The 20226-nt window shown below is 58.9% G+C and overlaps 2 protein-coding genes across 8 annotated transcripts in view; both read right to left on the reverse strand.

Moving 5' to 3' along the window:
• The window catches only part of PDE2A (phosphodiesterase 2A), a 77519-nt gene extending 76266 nt beyond the window's left edge, over positions 1-1253 (reverse strand). Inside the window, exon 1 of the mRNA XM_004590048.2 lies at positions 1134-1253. Within this exon, the coding sequence (XP_004590105.2) occupies positions 1134-1204 (71 nt within the window). The 5' untranslated portion in view covers positions 1205-1253. The remainder of the gene's footprint in view (positions 1-1133) is intronic.
• Positions 1254-9842: 8589 nt separating this feature from the next.
• ARAP1 (ArfGAP with RhoGAP domain, ankyrin repeat and PH domain 1) overlaps positions 9843-20226 on the reverse strand; it is a 58331-nt gene continuing 47947 nt past the window's right edge. For 6 of the 7 annotated variants that reach the window (XM_058663545.1, XM_004589914.2, XM_058663546.1 and 3 more), the window contains 17 exons: positions 19978-20173; positions 19716-19767; positions 19455-19618; positions 18997-19209; positions 18639-18744; positions 18233-18380; positions 18036-18122; positions 17882-17950; positions 17567-17684; positions 15829-15942; positions 15534-15679; positions 15003-15035; positions 11982-12064; positions 11541-11591; positions 11316-11379; positions 10518-10667; positions 9843-10362 (listed from right to left, as the gene is read on the reverse strand). In XM_058663545.1, coding sequence (XP_058519528.1) covers positions 10345-10362; positions 10518-10667; positions 11316-11379; positions 11541-11591; positions 11982-12064; positions 15003-15035; positions 15534-15679; positions 15829-15942; positions 17567-17684; positions 17882-17950; positions 18036-18122; positions 18233-18380; positions 18639-18744; positions 18997-19209; positions 19455-19618; positions 19716-19767; positions 19978-20173 — 1812 coding nt within the window. In that variant the 3' untranslated portion in view covers positions 9843-10344. The remainder of the gene's footprint in view (positions 10363-10517; positions 10668-11315; positions 11380-11540; positions 11592-11981; positions 12065-15002; positions 15036-15533; positions 15680-15828; positions 15943-17566; positions 17685-17881; positions 17951-18035; positions 18123-18232; positions 18381-18638; positions 18745-18996; positions 19210-19454; positions 19619-19715; positions 19768-19977; positions 20174-20226) is intronic. The other variant, XM_058663547.1, reaches the window with a different exon arrangement.

The following is a 20226-nucleotide window of genomic DNA, read 5'->3' on the forward strand; positions in this document are numbered from 1 at the left end:
CTGGAGGTGGCTCCACATTCAGCCAGCCCCTCCTTGCCTCAGTGGGTCCCAGTGTCCCAGCTATGTCCTCAGCCAGCAGGGGAAGGGAACAGCCGCTCCCACACACTAACACAAGCACCGGAACCACACCAGCAGCAGAATCTACACACACCTACCTACCCACCCACCCCCCACACACACACTCGGTACACTAGTGCTGTGATCACACACACACATCCACCTACACACAGCAACACGACTGTTCATGCATTAACAAACCACTCACAATCATGAGTGCCTGAGCTTCACAGACACAGCACACACATGCATGCCAGCAGAGTCAACCCCCCCACACACACCTACCCGCACCAACCTGCACTCATATTCTGACACGTGCCAACTCTCACAGGCACGCAGGGAACACTGACAAACTCCAACAGACACCTTCCCATCCAGCTCTCGCATCCCAGAGCTCTCGGCTCCCCTGCACACACCCCACTTCCCACCCCCCATCCCCGCACGTGGCACACATGAGGCAGATACCCAGACTCCACTTTCCCATTAGTTCCCGCTCCTGCCATGGGACAGGTGCTTTGGGGGTAATGTTATGTAAAGGGGCAGTCCTGAACCCCAATCTCCAGCTCTTTTAAGGATGGGGACCCGCCTTCTGCTGCCCCCAGTCATTCTTCCTCAACCGTAGTCACTTACAAAGATACCTGCTTGGGCAGCTTGCTCTCTGCCTCCTTTAGACCCACCCCTTCCCCCTACCCAGAGGCTGTCCTTCTCCAGGGTCCTGAATCAGCCTACCTCACCTCCAAAGCACCTTGCAACTGCAGGCATCTCCGCCCCAAACCCCTAAAGAAATGGTTCAGGCTGATCACCAGCCCCTCCCCCAGCCAGCCATCCCTTTTAGGGGACACCAGTCTCACATGTTCTGGGCTGATGCCAGGCATCCTCACCCTATACAGGGAACCCCCCTGGCCCCGGGATGTAGTCCCCACCGCTGGGTGTCCCGGAGACAGATCGATCCTCCCACGTGGCTCCCGCTCCTTGTTAACCCCAGCGCCATGAACGAAGTCCCAGTACCCCGTTTGTCTTGGGCGCGCCTCGCTTCGACTCACCCACACAACCACACCCCAACCCCTAGTACTCACGGCTCAGCCGGTCGCGCTGCCGGGTACTGCTGGCTCCTGCAGAGGATGGAGTGGCCGCACGCCTGCCCCATCACTCCGCATCCTCCGCCTCCCCAGCCAGACTAAGGTGGCACCTCGCCCTGCACCCCACCCCCGCGCGTGGAGTTCTGGGCAGGGCGCCCCCAGCAGGCACAGGGACCGGGAGCACTGGCCTTCCCCACCGCCCCACTCAGCTTGGACTCAACACCCCAAGCCAGCCCTGCCTCTCCAGGCTGCTCCGCCTCTCCCACTGCCACTGCCTCTGCTGCTCCGTGCCTCGCTCTCCCGGCTCTGGGAGGCGGCTGGAGCAGCTCTGATAATGCAGGAGGGGGAGGGAGCAGGGAGGAGGAATGGAGAGAGGCCCAGACAGAGAGGGAGCCCAAGGGAGGGGTGGGCAGAGACTCTGCCTGGGAGGGAGGCAGAAAGCCTCACACAGGGAGAGATGGAGACAGGCAGATGGAGACTGGAGGGAGCAGGCAGCACGTGAAGGTGGAGAGGAGAGGCAGTCAGAGCCCGGGAGAGCCGGGAATGCAAGCCAGGGACCAAAGGCATAGGGAAGACACACTCCCGGGGAAACAAAGACAGGAAAAAGGAGGCCAGCAGAGCACACATCAGGAGAGAGGCAGTTGGGAGAGGATGGCTCGGGATGCCAGAACGAGGGAGCGGTTCTCCGGGCAGCACTGGGGGAAGGGGGCAGGCAGTGACACAGAGAACTCTCTGCTGCCCTGCCACAGAAGCCTCCAGGAAAACCCCTTCACACCCTCCTCAGAGGGGCAGGGGTCAGGCTGCTGTAAAGTGGCCTCCCCTCTAGGCTCCATCCCTGGGCACAGTTCACAGAGCTGGGTATGTGGGGGGGGCGGGGCTCAGGTCAGGGCCCAGGGACTTACATCTTGTCACACAGCCCATCTCTTGGCTGGGACACTGAAAGGATGGCCTTGGAGCTGGAGCTGCAGGGCCCCTGGGGGCCACAGCCTTCACTGCACACCCCCCACCCCCGCCCCACCACAGACCTGGGGTGGGTCTACATGGTTTTTTTTCCATGCACTTCCATAAATAGTTCTTAAAAATCCCTCCTTGGTGGGAAAGTCGTTGCTCATCATGAGGCAGGAGATAGCAGTGGGAGTCCGGGTTCTCTTATCAACTTACTCATTCCTCCCCTCCACTGGCCAACACCTACTACTGCCTACATCCCGTGTTGCTGTGCTTGTCCCTTGCCTGGGAGACACACCCAGGCTGATCTGTGGAGCCTAGGGAACTCCCTGACCCCCTGGTTATAAGTCTTTGGGCTGGCCCTTTGAAGGCAGAGGGGGTATTTGAGGGGAGAGGGACTCTCATAACCCCTCACCAGAGACCCCCATTCTGAGGGGTCTCCAGCCTGAGAAGCCCAGCACCAGTGGGAATGGGGGATGGAAACCTGACCCAGGCTACAGCACTTGGGGCAGAGGGCATGGTGCATGGGGGTCCCGGATGGTGGCCCAGAGCAGGGGCCCAGAGCAGGGGCAGGGAGAACGGAGACATTTAAGAAGACCTGCCCAGGTCAGGAGATGCAGAGAGCCTGGAGACTCACAGGTGGAACTCCGGATGGATGGAGCCTTTGCTTCCCACTCCAGCCCCAACAGCGTTATGCATCATGGACAGCCCTAGGCCAACTGTTTTCTCCTTCCAGAAAATGAAGCTCAGACTCATCTGAAAGCAGCAGGGCCAGCCCAGCACTCAGCTCAGGGCTGACTTCCAAGCCTGGGACCTTGGTGCTGCACTACTACCAGCAGGGAGGCTGTTCTCTGAGCTCAGGAAGCTGTGGCCCTGGACCAAGGCTCCCTTCCCGCCCTGGGAACCTGCTCACAGGCAGTAAGGAGCTGAGTCACCAGGGTTCAAAAGAGGGCGCCTCCTGGGAGTGGGTGGGAGCAGGTGCCAGGCGCCTCACCTAGCCCCCAGCCCCTCCTCCCTACCTCTTTCTCAGAAACCTTTGGGGAGGAGGGGGCGCTCCAGCAGTGCTACAGGAGGGAGGGGCTCCTCCGCACAGTTGCAGGAGTCTGTAAGACCTGGGACTGGATGGTGTCCAGAACTCAGAGTCACAGTTACCACGGGCCTGGGTGAGTTTTCGCAGTTCCCTGACCTTGAGTTCCCTTGACTCAACTAAAAGATGGGTCCCAAGTTTATAGTTTGCAGGGCTGTGAAGTGAGAGCACTTCTGTGAGGGTTCCAGCAGGGGTAGGTTCAAGCCTTGCATCTGCCTCCACTGGAGAGGATGATCTGAGGGAGCCAAGGGAGTGCCAGTCCCTGTCACTGAGGTGGTACTGTCAGGGCCTCCCTGGGCCTGCCTCCAAGATCCACATACCCATACAAGAGCCCCAGGCCCTGTGCCCCTGCCCACTGCTCTTCAGGGTGCTGAGGTCCTGGCCTGCCACCCCATTATTTTGCTAGCTGAGGAGTTGGGAGAAGGGCTAGAGGAGGAGGAGGTGGCGGGGTGACTGCCTAAGGCAGAGGCTGGGCAGAGTTATGGAATCTGGCCTCCGTGGCCCACCTCATTGGGAGGATTGCAAGATCCACGGAGACGCCCGCTCACCCACCTCCTGCACAGCTGCTCCCCTCCCACCTTCCAGACGGCTCCTCCTGTCTCCTTGGCTGCCTATTTCCACCCTCACCCACAGGGGCGTGGGGCCCCTCATGCCCATCTCTCCAAGAACCCCAGATTTCTTCTCCTCCTCTGGGACCGTCCTGTCAGCCACTCACACCCAGAGTCAATACCCAGCAACCCAGCACGGCTTTTGTGTCTGTCGAAGGCATCAAGGACCTTCTAATCCCAGCACTGGAAACTTTCCTGCTGCCACTGGGTCCCACTCCCTCATCCCTCACTTGCACCTGCAGCCTGAGGCAGCGTCCCAGGCCCCCTCAGAAGCCCCCACCCCGTGACCCCTCTGCCCCAGCAGGTTGAGCTTTGCTCCCTCAGTACACTTTTCCTGTCTTCCCGACTGTGTGTTGCACCTCCCCAGCTGACTCTACTTCCTTTCTTCCCTCTGCTCTCCTGAAATTGCGACTTACCTTTCTTGGGTCAGTTCAGCTCGCGTTCTGTGTCCCCCAGCCCCAGAGAGGCAGGGCAAGCAGCAGGGGACATGACATTCCCTCTACCTCTACCACAGTTTCCTCTCTGGGCCATGCTGTCCACAGGGACAGGCCCAAGTCCTTTTACCTGGGCCTTGGCGTGGCACATAGGCACCACCAATGCTGGAAAGTCGGAGGGAGAGAGGGGTTGTGGAAACGAGGCCTGTAAGAGTCTGCAGGTGGAGACAGGAACACAGGTGGTGGAGGGGTCTTGGAGCACCTCCTGACCCCTGGGGCAGGCTGAGTGTGAAACAGCCCAAGGCCTCTGGAGGAAGATAGTAACTGGCAAAACATGGCTTTCCCAGAGGTTGGGCTTCCACACCCTCGGGTGACTCCTGGTTCCAGGCCAGGAGGGGCCCACACTTGGCAACAGGAGCCCAGGAAGGGTGGCAGGTGGAATGAGGAGCTTTGGTGCTTCTTTTCCCACCTCATTGCACCTGGCCGGGCCAGGAAGCCTCCATCTGCAGCACGGACTGCAGGAGGGCTTTGTTCCTGGGCTGGGCCGGGTAGGGCCAGGCCAAGCAGGCTTCCTGTGTCCCCCTGAAGCCGAGCCCATCACACCATGGTGGACAAGACCTCAGGGGGTACAGAACATTCCCCAAACCTTCAGCACAGCTCAGGGCAGTGGCTCTGGCGACCCAGAACCTAGGGCATGGGATGGGGTGGCATGGTAAAGTACAGGAATCAGCCTTAGGGACCGAGGAGGGCAGAGCTAAGATGGGAGGGGAGGCAGGTGGGGCTGTTGGCTCATGCTAGAACCCCAGCCTTCACTTCTGCCCCCACTGTCCTGTGCATGGCAGGGCCCAGGACAGGTAGGTGGGCAGCAGAACCACCAAGAGGAAAATCGCCTGGACTGGGGTACGGCCAGACACTTGCAGATGCCTTTTGCTTAAGGCAGCAAAGCAGGTGACATGAGATGCCAGAGCCAGGCAAGGCCAATGCTGCACTGGACACAGGGGACTGAGGGCACCCAGAGAGAGCAGGGCAGGCAGAGCTGGGGAGAGAGAGAGCCCTGGTCCCTGCCTTCCCCTGGCCAGCCTTCCTGCTTCTCCTCCCTCCCTCTGCCTCCTCCAGTGAGAAGGCTGTGCATTTAGTCTTGTGGTCTAGGTAAGAGTTCCCAACAATGAATGGCTGAGCAGGGACCAGCAATACCCCGAAAGGGGTTCACTTTGTTGGGGCCCCTGCCAACCCTCACCCCTGCGCACATCCTATACTCCAGGATCCTCCTCACTGCCAGGAGTCCCTGAACCTCCCAGTCAGCCCGCAACTCCTGCCTCCCCCTTAACTCCCCGCACCTGATGGGGGAGTGAGGGGGCGTGACTGAGTGGGATGGAGGCAGTGCTATATTTGAATGATTACATAAGCCAGCAAGGAGGCATTTGCAACATGATTCCCTCAAGGTCGGGAGGCAAGTTGAGGCCGGGGTCCCCTCCCCTTGTCCGTGGGCTCTTGACCCTGGCCCTAAAAGAACCCAGAACTGGGAGCTAGTCTGCAATGCGAGGCAGACTGTTTGCTCTATCTTCTTAGAAAAATAGCCCTCTGATTTCTCGAAACCCAAGACCAGACGCGAAGCCCCAATCAGCTCTCCCCAGCAAGGAAGACAGAATTGGAAACTGCTGGCAGCTCATTAAGAACAGCACGCCTGCTGGGGAGGGCGGCAGGCATGCAGGGGGCCAGGTCTGCCTGCAGGCTGGCAGGCCCTGTGCCCCTGCCCATGCTCTATCACTTTGGTCATCTTCCTCAAAGCTCTTGTTCTGAGAAACCCAGTGAAATAGCACACTCAAGGCCTTGGCACAGCAGCAGGTGTGCCATGGCCTGTGGGCATCAGCGCTTGCATTGTCATCACGATTGCCAGCAGGAGGGCTGTCAAGTTACCAAGCCTGGGCAAGGATGGGGCTCACTGAACTGAGGTCCAACAGTCAGATGCCCCTTCTGGTGCCCAGCTTGGAGTTCCTGTGCCACGGAAACTGGTGACCGACCGCAGGCGCTGGTCAGGGGGGTTTCTTTGGGGTGGTGGGCATGGCAGCTCCTCCTGTGCCCCCATCCACAGAGAAAGCAGGCTGTGCCCACCCAGAATGGGTTGCCATGACGCTGGTCTCCATGGTGCTAGGCATACACAGCCCTCCCATCTTACCCAGGAGAGACTGAGGGTGATGGGAACAGAGGGGCTTGAGGCCCTCCGACCCCTGGCCTGGCCTGCCTCCAGCATCCTCTAGGAAGGACCTAGGCTAAACCCAACAGTCTCCACCTGAGCATCAGAAGGGTGACAGAAGACTCAGAGTGACTTGTGGGGAGAGGAGATGGATGGGAGGCCAGGCACACGATGAGGGGGGAGGGACCAGGGACATGAGGCGGGGAGCAGGGCAGGAGAGCCCAGGGCAGCCCAGAGTCGAAAGCCAAGGTGGGGCTGATAAGCAGCAGACAGCACTGTCCAACCCCAGCTTTGGTCTTGGGGCTTTGAAGTGGGTGGCAGGGAAAGGAAGGAGGAGGAGGAGGTGGAGGAGGAGTAGCAGCAATCTTCCTAAAGCTCTTTATGTGTGGGAGTGTTACTCCACTTACGTGTGTGTACGTGAGTGCATGTGTACATAGCACGAGAGCATGTGGCATGCATACCTGCCCATCTGCGTGTGCAGGCACCACCTGTGCGCATGTGGTATGTGAGCGCCTATGCCACTGTGTCTCCAGGGTGATAAATACGGTGGTTAGGAGCTGCAACCAGGGCAGAGAAAAAGTATGGAAATTTCCACAGGCTGAACATGGCGTAGGAGAAGACACCTACCAGGGCTGGGCCAGAGACCCTGTTGCTGCTCGCTCTTCCTAAGGCTACACACACACCCCAGACCCTACTGCACCCCTTATAGCAGGCTGGGGGTGGGCAATCCAGAGGAGGTCTCTGAGAGGCCAGAAATTTGGGCAGCTGCACCTGCGTGCACATGATGGAAACAGACACAACCCTCAGGGCCAGGACCCTCAGGTCACCCAGCTGATGAAGCAGTGGGGGCAGAGTCTCAGGAGCCCTCGTGACCATCAAAAAGAGACCCAAGCCTGGGGTGCAGCCACTACAGCATCACCCCACCCTGCCGTGCCCCTCAGCTCTACCTCCACAGCCAAACTGCCTGCCCCTCAGGCCCCCACCCTCCTCAGTCTGTTCTGGCTGCTGTGTCCCAACCCTGGAAGTGCTTTGTTGCCCCCGTGCCCTCCTGTGTTCAACACGGCTGTGCACACAGCAGGCACTTCTGGGAGTCGGCATCTTGCTACTATAACCAAAGGCCAGAGACAAATTGCTTGCGGAGGATGGAAGTGTACTGTGGCTCACAGTTCACAGCCGAATGAGCGGTGCTGCTCTGGTGCTCAGAGTGCAAGGGGGCAGGAGAGGCAATGGGGGGAGAGCCAGGAGCAAGCACTGCCTCCCACCAGACACAGCTGTCAGGTTCCGCTTTCTCCCTTTTTAGCATCATTTACTGTTGGCTTTAAAGTCCTATGTGCACAGAACGAATGAGAACATGCCAGGCTAGGAGAGGCCTCTGGGTACTCGTTCACCAAGGCTTATGTGGGAAAAGGGCTGGCACAGGGCAGTCCCAGCCACAATGCAAAGAGTGCATCAAGTCCCCACAGTTCAAACCCTGGGTAGCTCAGGTGCCCACTAGCAAACAGCACAGCATTTCAAATAACCCACACCCCAGCTCCTGTATCCCAGCAGCAGGTCACATGCGGGACCCAAACCATGTCAGTGCTGTGGAAGCAGCTGTGATGCTTAGGGAATAAATATGGGGAAGGAGCCTGGGCATATGTGTGGCTTCTGAAAACGTCCCGTGCAGCTGGGGGAATCCAACGGACAGAGAAGCAGGGTAGGGACCACAACTTGGTGAGGTGGGGGCATGGCACTGGCTTCTACACTCCAGCCAAGTCAGCAAGCTGTCGGTGACCCAGGGAGCCCCCAGAGCATGGGGAGCTTCAGACCTCCTCTCAGGCCCCCAAGCCCCAAAGGCAGGGCCCAGCCCCACCCCCATCCCAAATGGATTTCCTGAGACTGAGCCCCTGGCAACAGGGCTCCTGAGAAAGCCAAGGGCAAGGGGTACACTCCCCAGTGTACCCCCCACCAGCCTGCCTGCCTGGAACCCTCCAGGGCTTTCAGGTTGGTCCCCCCAAAGCCTTGTCCCCTTCCCCTCCTGCCCACCCCTTAGCAGGTCTGGCTCCCAGCTCCGCATCCACCCCTCCCCTCAGCCAAACTTTAAGCAATCCGGGGGTACACCAGCCTGGGTCCCTTCCTCAGGGCAGTTGCTTCTAGAAGAATCTGGACAGAAGGCTACAGGCAGGCACACAGCAGACGTACACCACTGCTTAGGACCCTACATGGCATACTGGAGTCCATGGGCTCAATTCCACGTTTGAGCTTCCTGCTGATGAGCATTTTGGGAGGCAGCAGGTGATAGCTCAAGCACTTGGGCGCCACCCACTCTGATGGAGTTCCAGGCTCCTGGCTTCAGCCTGGTCCAGCACTGGCTATTAGGGGACAACTGAGAAGTGAATCAATGAGTGGGAAAATTTTCTCTCCCTCTCTCAAGTAAGTTTAAAAAGAAAAAAATTTATAGAAAGAGTGAGAGCCTGCTCTTCCTCCCTAGTGGGAGGCCTGGTTCAAGGGAGTTGGGTGGCCCTGAGAAGGTCGGCTGTTCTCCCTGGGCCTGACAGCTCCTGGTGCAACAGCAGGCCTACCCCCCTTGGGCCACAGCGTCCAGGAGTCCACCACCCATTCCTAAATTGTGCCACCTTCCTTCCAGAATATCGCTGGCGTGGGAGTCAAAGGCAGGGCTGCCTCACTCCAACTCCAGAAGCACGCCCCATCCAGAACCATCACTCCGGGGGCCTCTAGACTTGGTTTGGAGTCAACTTTGAGTGGTTCACAGCTTCCCCCTGGTGGCCAGATGTAGTCACTGCAGCTGGCCCAGGAACTGACTGGAAGGCAAGGAGTGGAACAGGACACCCACTCTCTGCCCCAGGGCTGGATGTTGGAGTGAAGGCAGATTCGGAGAAGAAATCTAGCCCCTGACCACTTGGACAAGGGAGACCATTCGCCTTTGCCCAGCCAGAGGCAGAAGGGTCACTTGTTCACTGTAAAACAGTTGGGCAGCAGGGACATGCGTAGGCTCCTTTCTGGCAAGACACCGCCCCTTGCCAAAAGACAGACAAGAACCGGCTCCCCCAGGCCCCTCCCTGGGTGGGGTCACAAGAGCAGTGCAGAGGGGCAGGCAGCCATCCTAGGTCTATCTTGGTGATTCACCCCAGTGTCTGAGACAGTGACCCTGTGTGAGCAGCAGGGATAGTCCTGGGCATACCAGACTGGGGCTCAGGTCCAGCAGGGGCTGCTGCCCACAGGCCCAGGCTTGGCACTCTCCAGGCTGGCCCAAGGGTTGTAGTACGAGGTAGGTGGCACACAGCTTGCCCACCTACTCAGGGCCTAGAGACAGCAGCATCCAGGTCCCCATACGACATTCACTTCCAGACCTCCTGTTCCCTGTTAACCTGGGACACCCATCCATCACCAGGTCTCTCAACCAATCACAGGCCTTATCACCACAGGGGTAAAATATGCATATATATATATATTTATATTTATATTATCAAAAAGCTCCCCAAGTGGGGAAGGAGCATCAGGCATTCATCCCAGCTGGGGGGTATAGGGGCACTGATATCCCCAAAGTTCAGCTCCTGGCCCAGGAGACAGCTCCCCAAGAGCTGCCCCCCACCCCCAGTCTGAGGGCCCCCTTCAGAGCACCCACATCCTGCGGCTTGGGGAGGGCTCCCTCCCAGCGGGGCCCCACAGTCTCAAGCCTCTGATGGCCAGCACACCCTAAAGGCCCTAATTTCTTCCCAGTTCTCCAGTCCCACAAGCTCAAGGGCAGGGGGTGATTGTGAAGGGGAACAGGTTGGGCCAGGAGCACTGAACACCTGCCACAGAGCCGGGGGTGTTGCCCCACCCCTGGTGCAGACAGGAAGTGGTGTGTAGGGCTCACGCCAGGCCAGTGAGACCCCAGGGAGTCTGAGCAGGGAGGCTTCCAGGCGGCAGCATCCCCAAGCCAGGGTGGTTTCTGTGTTCAGACGTTGCGGAGGAGCTGTGGGGAAGCACAGAGCCTGTGAGTGCTTCGTGCAGGCTGAGGGGCTGGAGGGGGAGGGGCTCTGTGACAGACCCCCCACCAAGGACAGAGGGAAGGGGCTGGAGGGAGGGGGCAGATGTAGGCCCCCCTCCCGGGCATGGAGGACCACTCACGGCAACGGGGTCTGCGGCGAAGGCAGCCACGCTCCGGCGCATCTCATTCTCACTGCCACGCAGGGGGATGAGTGAGACACTGCCCAGCCGGACCTCAGGCACAGCCCGGGACACACGTGAGGGCTCCAAGGGCCATACCAGGCCATCGTGCTGCAGGGTGGAGCAGAGCAGGGTCATTCAGCTTGGAATCTGCCCCCCACAGAAACAGCTGTAACCCCATAACCCTAGGGGACAGACACCCTCGGCTCTGATTAGAAGAAGCGGCTCTGGGCCTCACCCCACCACCAGGACTGCGGTACCCAATGGTTTCCCTGTGGGCTCTGTGACTGCCAGAAAGTCCTAGGGGCTCACAAGGTCCCAGGATCCCAGCTCTGAACTTAACATCTTCACACTAAGCCACCCTGGGGCCTGCTCTGGCTCACCGCCTGCTCAGGCCTCCTGTCCCAGGCTCTGCCCTCCTCCCTTTACCCCACCCCGCACCCCCAGCCACCCCCAGCATGCCTGGCTCCAGGCTGCAGACATGCACTGGGGAGGGCTCATAGGAGAGGTGAGAGAATGAACAACCAACAAGTCAGACACTCCTGGAGGCAGTGGGAAGCCTGAATGTGAAAGGAACACGCATACCCCTTCTCTGCATGGAAGCTTCCTGGGATCCACTTCCAACATCTGTCACAGCTGACACCCCACATCTGGCACTTGCATGTTGTACCTGCTCACACCTGGTATCCTGTACTGGCTTTTGCCCATACCTGACACATGTACATTGCACTTGCTCACACCCAACACTGCACATGGTACCTGCACAAAGAGAAAGGCAGCAAACCACTCCCGGAGCTCCATCTGTGTGTCGCAGCACAGGTACCTACAGGGTGGGGCAGAAGTGTGCACGCTGAAGAACCCCTGGCTGACAGGAGCACCCTGACCATGTCCCTGGCCCAGGTCTCTGGCAGGGCAGAGCAAAGCAGTGCAGGGGCTTGTGAACAGCACGTGTCACTGGGAGTGTGGGAGAGGAACCCGACTCACCACTGCTGCTTCTCGTGTCGCTCTGTCTCATGGACCACCGTGAAGCCCCAGCTGCAGAGAGGGGACAGGATGGAAGCCCAGAGCAGCCCCCAGGGGGTCTCCCCGTCCAGCACTCCAGGACAGGGCCCAGCAGTCGGCACCAGAGGCAGGGCCAGCACTCAGGGCCTTCTCCCAAGCACAGTACCTCCTGGGCCCCTGCCTCCTCCTCCTCCTCCTCTCTCCGTCTTCCAAGCCCCATTTGCAGTCCAGACTGGTTGGACACAGCCAGCAAGTAAGCAGCAATCCCAGACAGCAAGTCTGGTGATTTTCTGCATCCCCAGGCTAACAGGGATAGGCACTAACCCTGGGACCTACAGCAGCGACGGCTGTCAAGATCAAGGTCCCTGATTGTGCATCTCCTGTCCGCTCCCAGCACCACCAAGAAGCCCAGCCTTGGCTCACCAGGTCGGAGGCCGGAGTTTCTTTTTCACTCCCAGGTAGACCTTAAGGCTCTTCACAGGCCACTCCTTCTCAGGCCGGTGACTCTGGGGTGGGCAGGGAGATAAGGGGGCATGTTAGTGCACTAGAGCAGCCATTGGGGACAGCTCCTTTTACATCCTGCCCAGGACACATCCTACAGGAAGTCCTGGGGACAAAAGCTCCCCCACCCACCCCCACCCCACCCCAGGATCTCTCTCCCTGCAGCAGCATTAGACGGTCAGCCCTCAGTTCCCGTGGCCGGGCCGCCGGTCCCAACTGCCCAACTGGGAATCAGCCTGAATCAGATGGTTGGTGGGGGCTGACCGTGTGCACAGAGGCTGGGAGTTGGCGGTCACTAGCTCTGTGAGTCCACAGAAAGCTAATGACAGTGGGTGAAGCAGGCAGCGGGAGACCAGCGTGCTGGGGTGGAGCTCGCCGCTGGCCCCACCTTGGCATGGGGGGTTGGCTCAGAAGCAGATGCATGAGAGCAGTGGCCCCAGAGGAGGAGGCTGGCAGGAGCTGGACTCCTGCTCTGGGGGCCAGCTGCTTGCAGCACCCCATCCCTACTGCCAGGCTCTCCTGGAGCCAACAGGGGCCCCAGTGCAGATGGTAGTGGAGGGGGATTCACTTACAACCAAGACTGGGAGGTCAGAGGCACAGCCGGGCCCACCCTACTCCCCACCATTGCTTCCAGCCACCTGCAGGCATGACTCCTCAGCAGGAATGTAAGACAGGACAAGGGATCAAGGGGGTGAGGGGATGGTCTCAGGGAGGCACAGGAGCATCAGAGAGAGGTGACATCACGGGAGGATGGTATCCCAGGGGTTGCTGGAGACTTCTGTGCTGTCACAGGGCACGTGGCAGGGCAGAAAAAGAGAGAGCGAGCAAGCGAGCGCAGTGGTACAGGTACTTAGCCTGGCTTCTTGGGGGCCCCGTGTGCATGGTGTGTGGCATGGGTGTTACAGGGTGGCTAGGGCAGGAGGGTGGAGGGGCCTGTATGGGGCAGCAGCAACCTCGGATTCACCGGAATCCCAGGGCTGAGTGGCTCCTGCTTGCACATCAACAATTCATATTGACAATGCTGAAGGACCCAGGACCTTCTAGAATGTGCCTCCCCCACGTGCTTTAAGGTCTAACGAGGGACCCCAGCATGACCCCAGCATGAGGCTCGGATTCCGTTACCCTGACAAACCACCACTTTCCAGATTTAGCTACATCTCCAAAGTTAACACCTGTGCTTGGGTCTCCAGCAGTCCTGAGATGCTGGCTGTCACTTTGGGTGGGTGGTGTGCAGGGTGGTGACAGCTAGCCTAACAGCGCACTGTTGAACCTGAGTTTCTACAGTCTATGTGTGTCTAGCTGACAAAGGTCTGACTTATGATTGTTTGGTTTCAGAGTGGGGCAAAAGACACTTAGTAGATGCCAGGCTACAGGGGTCTTGACAGGGTGGAGGGGCTAGTGCTGTGGCAAAGCGGGTAAAGCTGCCACCTATAGCACCAGCATTCCACATGGGTGCCAGTTTGAATCTTGGCTGCTCCACTTCTGATCCTGCTCCCTGATCATGTACCTAGGAAATCAGTGGAACAAAGCCCAAGGGCTTGGGCCCCTGAATCCATGTGCGAGAACTGGAGGAAGAGTTCCTGGCTTCAGCATGGCCATTGCAGTTGTTTGGGCTATAGTTAGAAGATTCATATTCTTTCTCTCTCTCTCTCTCTCTCTGTCTAACCCTGCTTTTCAAGAATAAAACAAAGCTTTTGAAAGAAGCCGGGCTTTGGAGCCCAGCACAGTAACCTACTGGCTAAATGCTCGCCTTGCATGCACCAGGATCCCATATGGTCACCGATTTATATCTCAGCTGCTCCATTTCCCATCCAGCTCCCTGCTTGTGGCCTGAGAAAGCAGTGGAGAATGGGCCAAAGCCTTGAGACCTTGCACCCACGTGGGAGACCCAGAAGAACTTCCTGGTTCCTGGCTTCGGATTAGCTAAGCTCTGACCCTTGCAGCCTCTTGGAGAGTGAACCAATGGATGGAAGATAGATCTTCCTCTCTGTTTCTCCTTCTTTCTGTAAATCTGCCTTTCCAATACAAATAAATAAATCTTAAAAAAAAAAAAAAAAAGAAGAAGCAGCAGCTGGGGTTTGTACTTGTCTTTTCCAGGCTAGGATTGGCTCTGTGCGGTGCACTTTGCTTGTGGTGGAGGCAGGGTGGGGGCAGGTGTGGCAGCTGTCAGCCATAGTCACAACAAGGGGCACGGGACACACGGCAGCATGTTCCAATTGGAATCCAGTCTCTCAGAACCTGCTTTCACTTACGTGATACAGAGATTGTGCCTGTCCGAAGAGGACAGTGGTCACAGGATACAGAGGGCCGGCTGGTGGCCTGACTGCATACACCCCAGATCTGTTCCCTTTCCTAACCCTCCTGCCTTCCCCACCCCACCCCCTGTGCAGGGTGATCAGGACCCTCAGCCATCCTCCCACCTTTCCTATTCCATTCCTTGCTGAGAGGGCTGAGTAGAGGGAAGGGCCAGGAACACTGCATCTTGGAACTAAAGACTGACCAGAAGCAGACAGGCTCACCAGTGAGGATCTGACCACAGAGGGAGGACAGGAGCAAAGACAGGACCTGGGCTGCACTGAGAAAGGTTTTATGTGAAAAGAGGTGGTGGCAGGGTCCCATGGCAGCGGCCAGCTCTGCCCACATGTCCTCAGGAGAGGCCAGGGCATCTGCGGGGCTCCCATGAGACCTGGGCTTGCAGCCAAGTCTCTGGAAGATTCAAGAGGCACACTGACAGGGACCCTATCCTAGGCTGGGGTTAGAGCTGAAGGACAGAAGTTTAGGCCATGAGCCCTAGGATGAGGAAGCAGTGCCGACTAGGAAACGGGCAGGGAAGCATGCCTGGAGATGGCTGGGGCCTTGGCCGTGACCCCATGTACCCACCCGGCTCGCTTGGCTCCCCCCAGGTGGTGTAAGGCAGCCTGCGGTCAGCCCACAGCTACTCACGGTCTCAGGGGCCCCGTTCCACGGCCTCTGGCTCTGTTTGATAGAGGATCAGGGTTATGGGAGAGGAAGCCCCAGGTCAAGAGCCAGGGTATGCATGTAGTGGGGTAAGAGGGAGCTGGAGAAGATGGGGGTGGAGTTTGCCTGTTGGAATCTGGGCTGGACCAATAGCCAGATCAGGGACAGAGTGGCACACAGAGTGGGACAGGAAGGCTCTGACTTGTGCAGTGACCAGGCACACATGGACTACAACCCAGGGCTGTTACTATGCAGACATTCCTGTGGGTGTCGCAACAAGGCCCAGGAACAGTGAGACAGAGCACCATGTGTGAGGGCACCTGGGTACCAGAGCTTCATGGGGCTACAGGGCACAGCAGGAGGGTGCCCAAGAGTCTAGAGTGCTATTGCTCTATCTGTAGACCCGATGGTGGGATACTCCCATAGCAGACCAAAGGGAGGGCTGGTGCATGGGTGTCTGTGCACGCTTAGGTGCAAGGGGCCCCGTGCAGGGCAGGAGGCGACGTGGCTGCTCACCCGGACTTCCTTGTAAAGCCGTAGGCAGCTGCTGTTGAGAATGAAGTAGCGGTCGTGGAAGCCGTATGAGGGCAGGCCCAGGCCCAGGAGGCTGCGGTCCTCGCGGAATTTCATCATGCCATGCTTGGTGTCACCTACGCGGCTGGCTGGGGGACGACTGGAGTAGGCGCGGGCTGTATAGACCCCCACCCCTTCTCCGCACCCCAGCCATAAACCTAGGATGAAGGAACTGCCCCCTCCCATCTGCCCTCCTGGTGCCCTGGCCGGCCTGCCCCGCCCTGCAGCCACCACCTACCCAGGTATAGCAGCATGGCCTCCATGGACTGGTGTTTCTTCACTACCAGGTGGCTGTCCATGCCCAGCCCATGCAGAATGGGTAATACCTTCTCAGAGAAGTGCAGAGGACGCTCTGCGGAGAGGCCACATCCATGGTCACCATTACCTGCCTGCCCACCTTCCACTGCCTTGGGGTACCCAGCACCACCACTCCCACCACATGCCACAACCAGGCTTCAGACTTGACACATCTCCATGATGGAAGCCACGCAAACCCAGCAGACCATTCACCAAGCCTAAGAGAGTCCCCATGTCCCATCCCCCACACCCACCTCACACTGGGGGAAACAGCAGTGCCAGCCTACTAGGCTGCTGAAGCTGGAAACAAGGCTCTCTCCCCTCTCACCCTCCACACACCCAATCAGTTCCGCCCATCCCCGGGCTGCACCCTGGCCCACATGACCCATTTCTCTCTAGACCAAAACCATGACCCTGAGAGCAGATTCTTACCTGTGCTCCTGTTTCCCCTCATTCCCACCTTGCCCACCCAGCAGCAAGAGGCAGCCTTCCCAATCCCCCAGGCACTACTCCACTTCCCATCCAACTCCTTGCTCATGGCCTGGGAAAAGCAGCAAAAGGTGGCCCAAGGGCTTAGGCCCCTCCACCTCTGTGGAAGACCTAGATGAAGCTCCTGGTTCCTGGCTTTGTCTTGGCCTAGCCCCAGCCATGGTGGTCATCCAGGCAGTGAGCAAGCAGATTGAAAATTTTTCTCTCTGCCTCTCCCTCTCAAGTTTTTTCAGATAAGTAAATCTTTTTTTTTTAAAGATTTATTTATTTTTATTGGAAAGCCGGATATACAGAGAGGAGGAGAGACAGACAGGAAGATCTTCCATCCGATGGTTCACTCCCCAAGTGAGCCGCAACGGGCCGGTGCATGCCGATCCGAAGCCGGGAACCAAGAACCTCTTCCGGGTCTCCCACGCGGGTGCAGTGTCCCAAAGCCTTGGGCCGTCCTCAACTGCTTTCCCAGGCCACAAGCAGGGAGCTGGATGGGAAGTGGAGCTGCCGGGATTAGAACTGGCGCCCACATGGGATCCTGGGGCTTTCAAGGCGAGGACTTTAGCCACTAGGCCACGCCACCGGGCCCTAAAAATTTTTTTTAAGATTTACATATCTGGGCCCGGTGTGATAGTGTAGTGGTTAAGGCCCGTTGCGGCTCACTTGGGGAGTGAAACATCGGATGGAAGATCTTCCTCTCTGTCTCTCCTCCTCTCTGTATATCCAGCTTTCCAATAATAATAAAATCTTTAAAAAAAAATTTAAAGAAAAATAATAAAGCAATCTAATGGATTCACCCTCACCCTCCACTGCCATGAAGACTACTCTGGCCCATAAAATCCCTCTGTCATCCCCTTGGGTGCTCATGACATCATCATAATAATCACCCCAACCTACACTGCCCCTGCCATCTCACCACCCCACCCCACCAGGCTGCTGTCACCCCCCAGCCCATCAACACTCGCAATGCTACTGCCCCTGTAGGCACTGACATGGGAGGCACCATAACCACAGCCACTCTCCCTCACTGACCCACCTACTGGCACCATAATGACCGCCGGCACCATCACTACCATCCTGACCACAGTGAGACGCAACACCTGTCAACCCAAACCTCTTTCACACAGCTGCCACCCTCACTCTGCAGCATCCATGAGGCAGGTGGCATCACACCTGCACCAAGCCCAGGGGCCACGCACCTGCCTCTTCCCTTTCATTGACCTCAAAGCAGGTCCAGTAGTCCTTCTCCCTGACACCCACGTTTCGGCGGTCCAGGATCTCTAGGGTGAGCTCCTCGGCAGTCATGGAGGCTGGGATCTGTGGCGACCAAGGAGGGGATCAGCTTACTGGATCCACCGTCACAGCTCTGCCCAACCCAATCTGTTGTGGGAGGCGGATCCTGCACCCTCGGCGAGGCAGGGGCCTTGGGCCTCCTGGAGCCTGGGGCTGTCTCAAGCAGCTCGGAAGAGTAGGAAAAAGACAAGCCCGGCCTCCTCCGGGGGCCCAGCCCCTACCTTGACATGCTGCTCGGCCTCTGCCTTCTTCTCCTCCAGGTACACAGTGCAGATGAAGTCACCGGCATGCTGCAGGCAGACAGGGCTCAGGTGGAGGCCCAGGCAGCCAACCCAAAGCCCTGCCCCCACCCCAGCCTTGGGGCCCAGCCTCCACCTGGGTCCCACTGGCAGTGCCGGCCACTCGCATCTTCACAATGGCAGTGACCTCCTCCCGCTGCTTCCTCAGCTCCTCCTTGTCCACCTGGGAAGGGGACAGGGACAGGGGACAGATGGTCATGCGCATACGGAGACTTGGCCTACCCTGTCCCCCTGCCCCCTCCCCGGTACCCCCACTTCCACCCGGGGCCATACACTGAACACCACCACATAGTGGTTGATGAGGTCTTCCACCACACGGCCAGCCTTGTAGTCCTGCCCATCTGTCTGGAACAGCGTGGGCCCAAACACGATGGCCAGGTTGTGTGTGTTCATCTGGTTGGTGTCTGAGAAGCACTGGACACTGGAGAAGGAGGAAGAGGCCATGGGGTGCTCAGTCCTGCCCTGAGCTGCCTCATACCCCTTCCCGATGCCTGCTGGGTGCAAGGTTGGTCAGATGGTAAAGTTCTGGGCAGAGACGCCACTCATGAAGGGGTGACGGGCAAGTCCATCCCCAGCCCCCCAAACCCCAGCCCAATGTCAGAACAGGTCAGGACTCAGCTCCCAGAGGGTACTGCCCACTATCCCCCCACCCATGGCCATGCCCTGCTGGGGCCCTCACCAGTACAGGTGGCTGATGAGTGCCTTCACTGTGGCCCGGTTGACAGGAGGCAAACGTGCCAGGAGCTCCCGGTACTTGGAAACCTTCTCCTCCTCGTCCTCAATCTCTGGGTAGAGGCAGACAGGCCAGGTCAGACCCCAGCCCCTCAGGCTGCCTTTCTGGGTGAGTGACAGCACCCACTGCCAGGCAGGCTGGGCACCGGCCAGAGTAAAGCACCTGGCATCTCCAGGCAGGGTGAAGCAGGAACATGAGACAGAGGAGGGAAGGCAGGTGGAGCCTGCCTAGCCTGGTGGAAGTGGTGGTGGGTGGGACTCCTAGGACCCCCAAGTGGATAAGGCAGGGGCAGCACAGGACCAACCTGAGGCTTCCAGCCAGGCCAGGCGCTGGGCACGAGTGAAAAGCCCATCGGGCAGGTCACGCAAGAAACGCTTGAGGGCGGAGGAGACGTCATCCACGTGCTGCTCGCCCTCCTTGAGGCGCACAGAGCGTGCATCCTGCCGCAGGCTTTCCAGCAGCCGCTGCGTCTTGGATGTCTGCCCGCACTTGCGGTAGATGCCCTCAGAGGTCAGGCCTGGGGAGGGGTGGGCCACTTTTCAGGGGGAGGTGGTGTGGGTGGCACCTGGTAGCAGGGCCTGGGCAGGGTCTGGCCAAAGGTGCACACTGATTCTGGCTCTGGGGGCAGAGCTTGGCAGCAAGGGCAAGACTGGGGTGGGGTCTGGCCACAGGCGTAGAGCCTGGTCCTGGGTCTGGGAGTGGGGTCTGGCTGCAGTAAGGCAAGGCGTGGGTACAGGGCCTGGCTGCAGAGGCAGGGCTCACCACACTGTGTGATATAGTCCACACAGCGGTACACAATCACAGGGATGTCCGAGTCCCCCAGCTGCTGCTCCGACAGGGTGTCACCCAAGCTTGCTGCTGCTTTCTGGATGGCCGCCAGCCAGCCCACGAAGTCCAGCCGCCGCTCCCCCTGGATGTACAGTGTCCTAGGCCAAGGACAGGCAGTCATACCCTGGCTCACTCTCCCTGGGTTTGCAGATGGCTCCAGGTTTCCCAGCACCCCTGGGGGAGAGCAGGGCTCACCTCCTTCGTTCCACCAGCACCAGCACCTGGTTCTCATTGTCCCCCTGGACAGCTGTGGAAGGGCCAGTCAAGGTGAGGCCTTGTTCATGAGCCCAACCTGCTCCCCTCTGCAGCCCTCTGGGCACACACACCCAGGGGGACCCACCCACTAACAAAGAGGTTTACTGAGAGGCACCCAAGGGCAGGAGAGGCCCTGAGAGGGCAGGCAGGCTGGGCAAGGGTTGCCCTAGGGCATGAGGGCCTGGGCTGGGAAGCCACGCACAGAGCTCCTGCAGCTTCCGCAATTGTAACGGCTCCTCACAGGGCCCTTCAGGGAAGACGACATGGAGCTCCGAACCGGCAAGGGAGAACCAGCCCTCTTGGGCCTGCTGCAGGCTCAGGCCAGCTTTGTAGGGTAGGCGTCCAAGTCGCTCAAAACCCCGGGCCAGCAGGTTCTCTGCCTGGGGAGGAACGACGGCCTGGAGGGCAGAGGAGGGTTTGTCAGTCAACAGCATTGCCTGTGGCCCTATGC

This window comes from Ochotona princeps, chromosome 4, assembly GCF_030435755.1.
Source record: "Ochotona princeps isolate mOchPri1 chromosome 4, mOchPri1.hap1, whole genome shotgun sequence".
Taxonomy (NCBI): Eukaryota; Metazoa; Chordata; class Mammalia; order Lagomorpha; family Ochotonidae; genus Ochotona; species Ochotona princeps.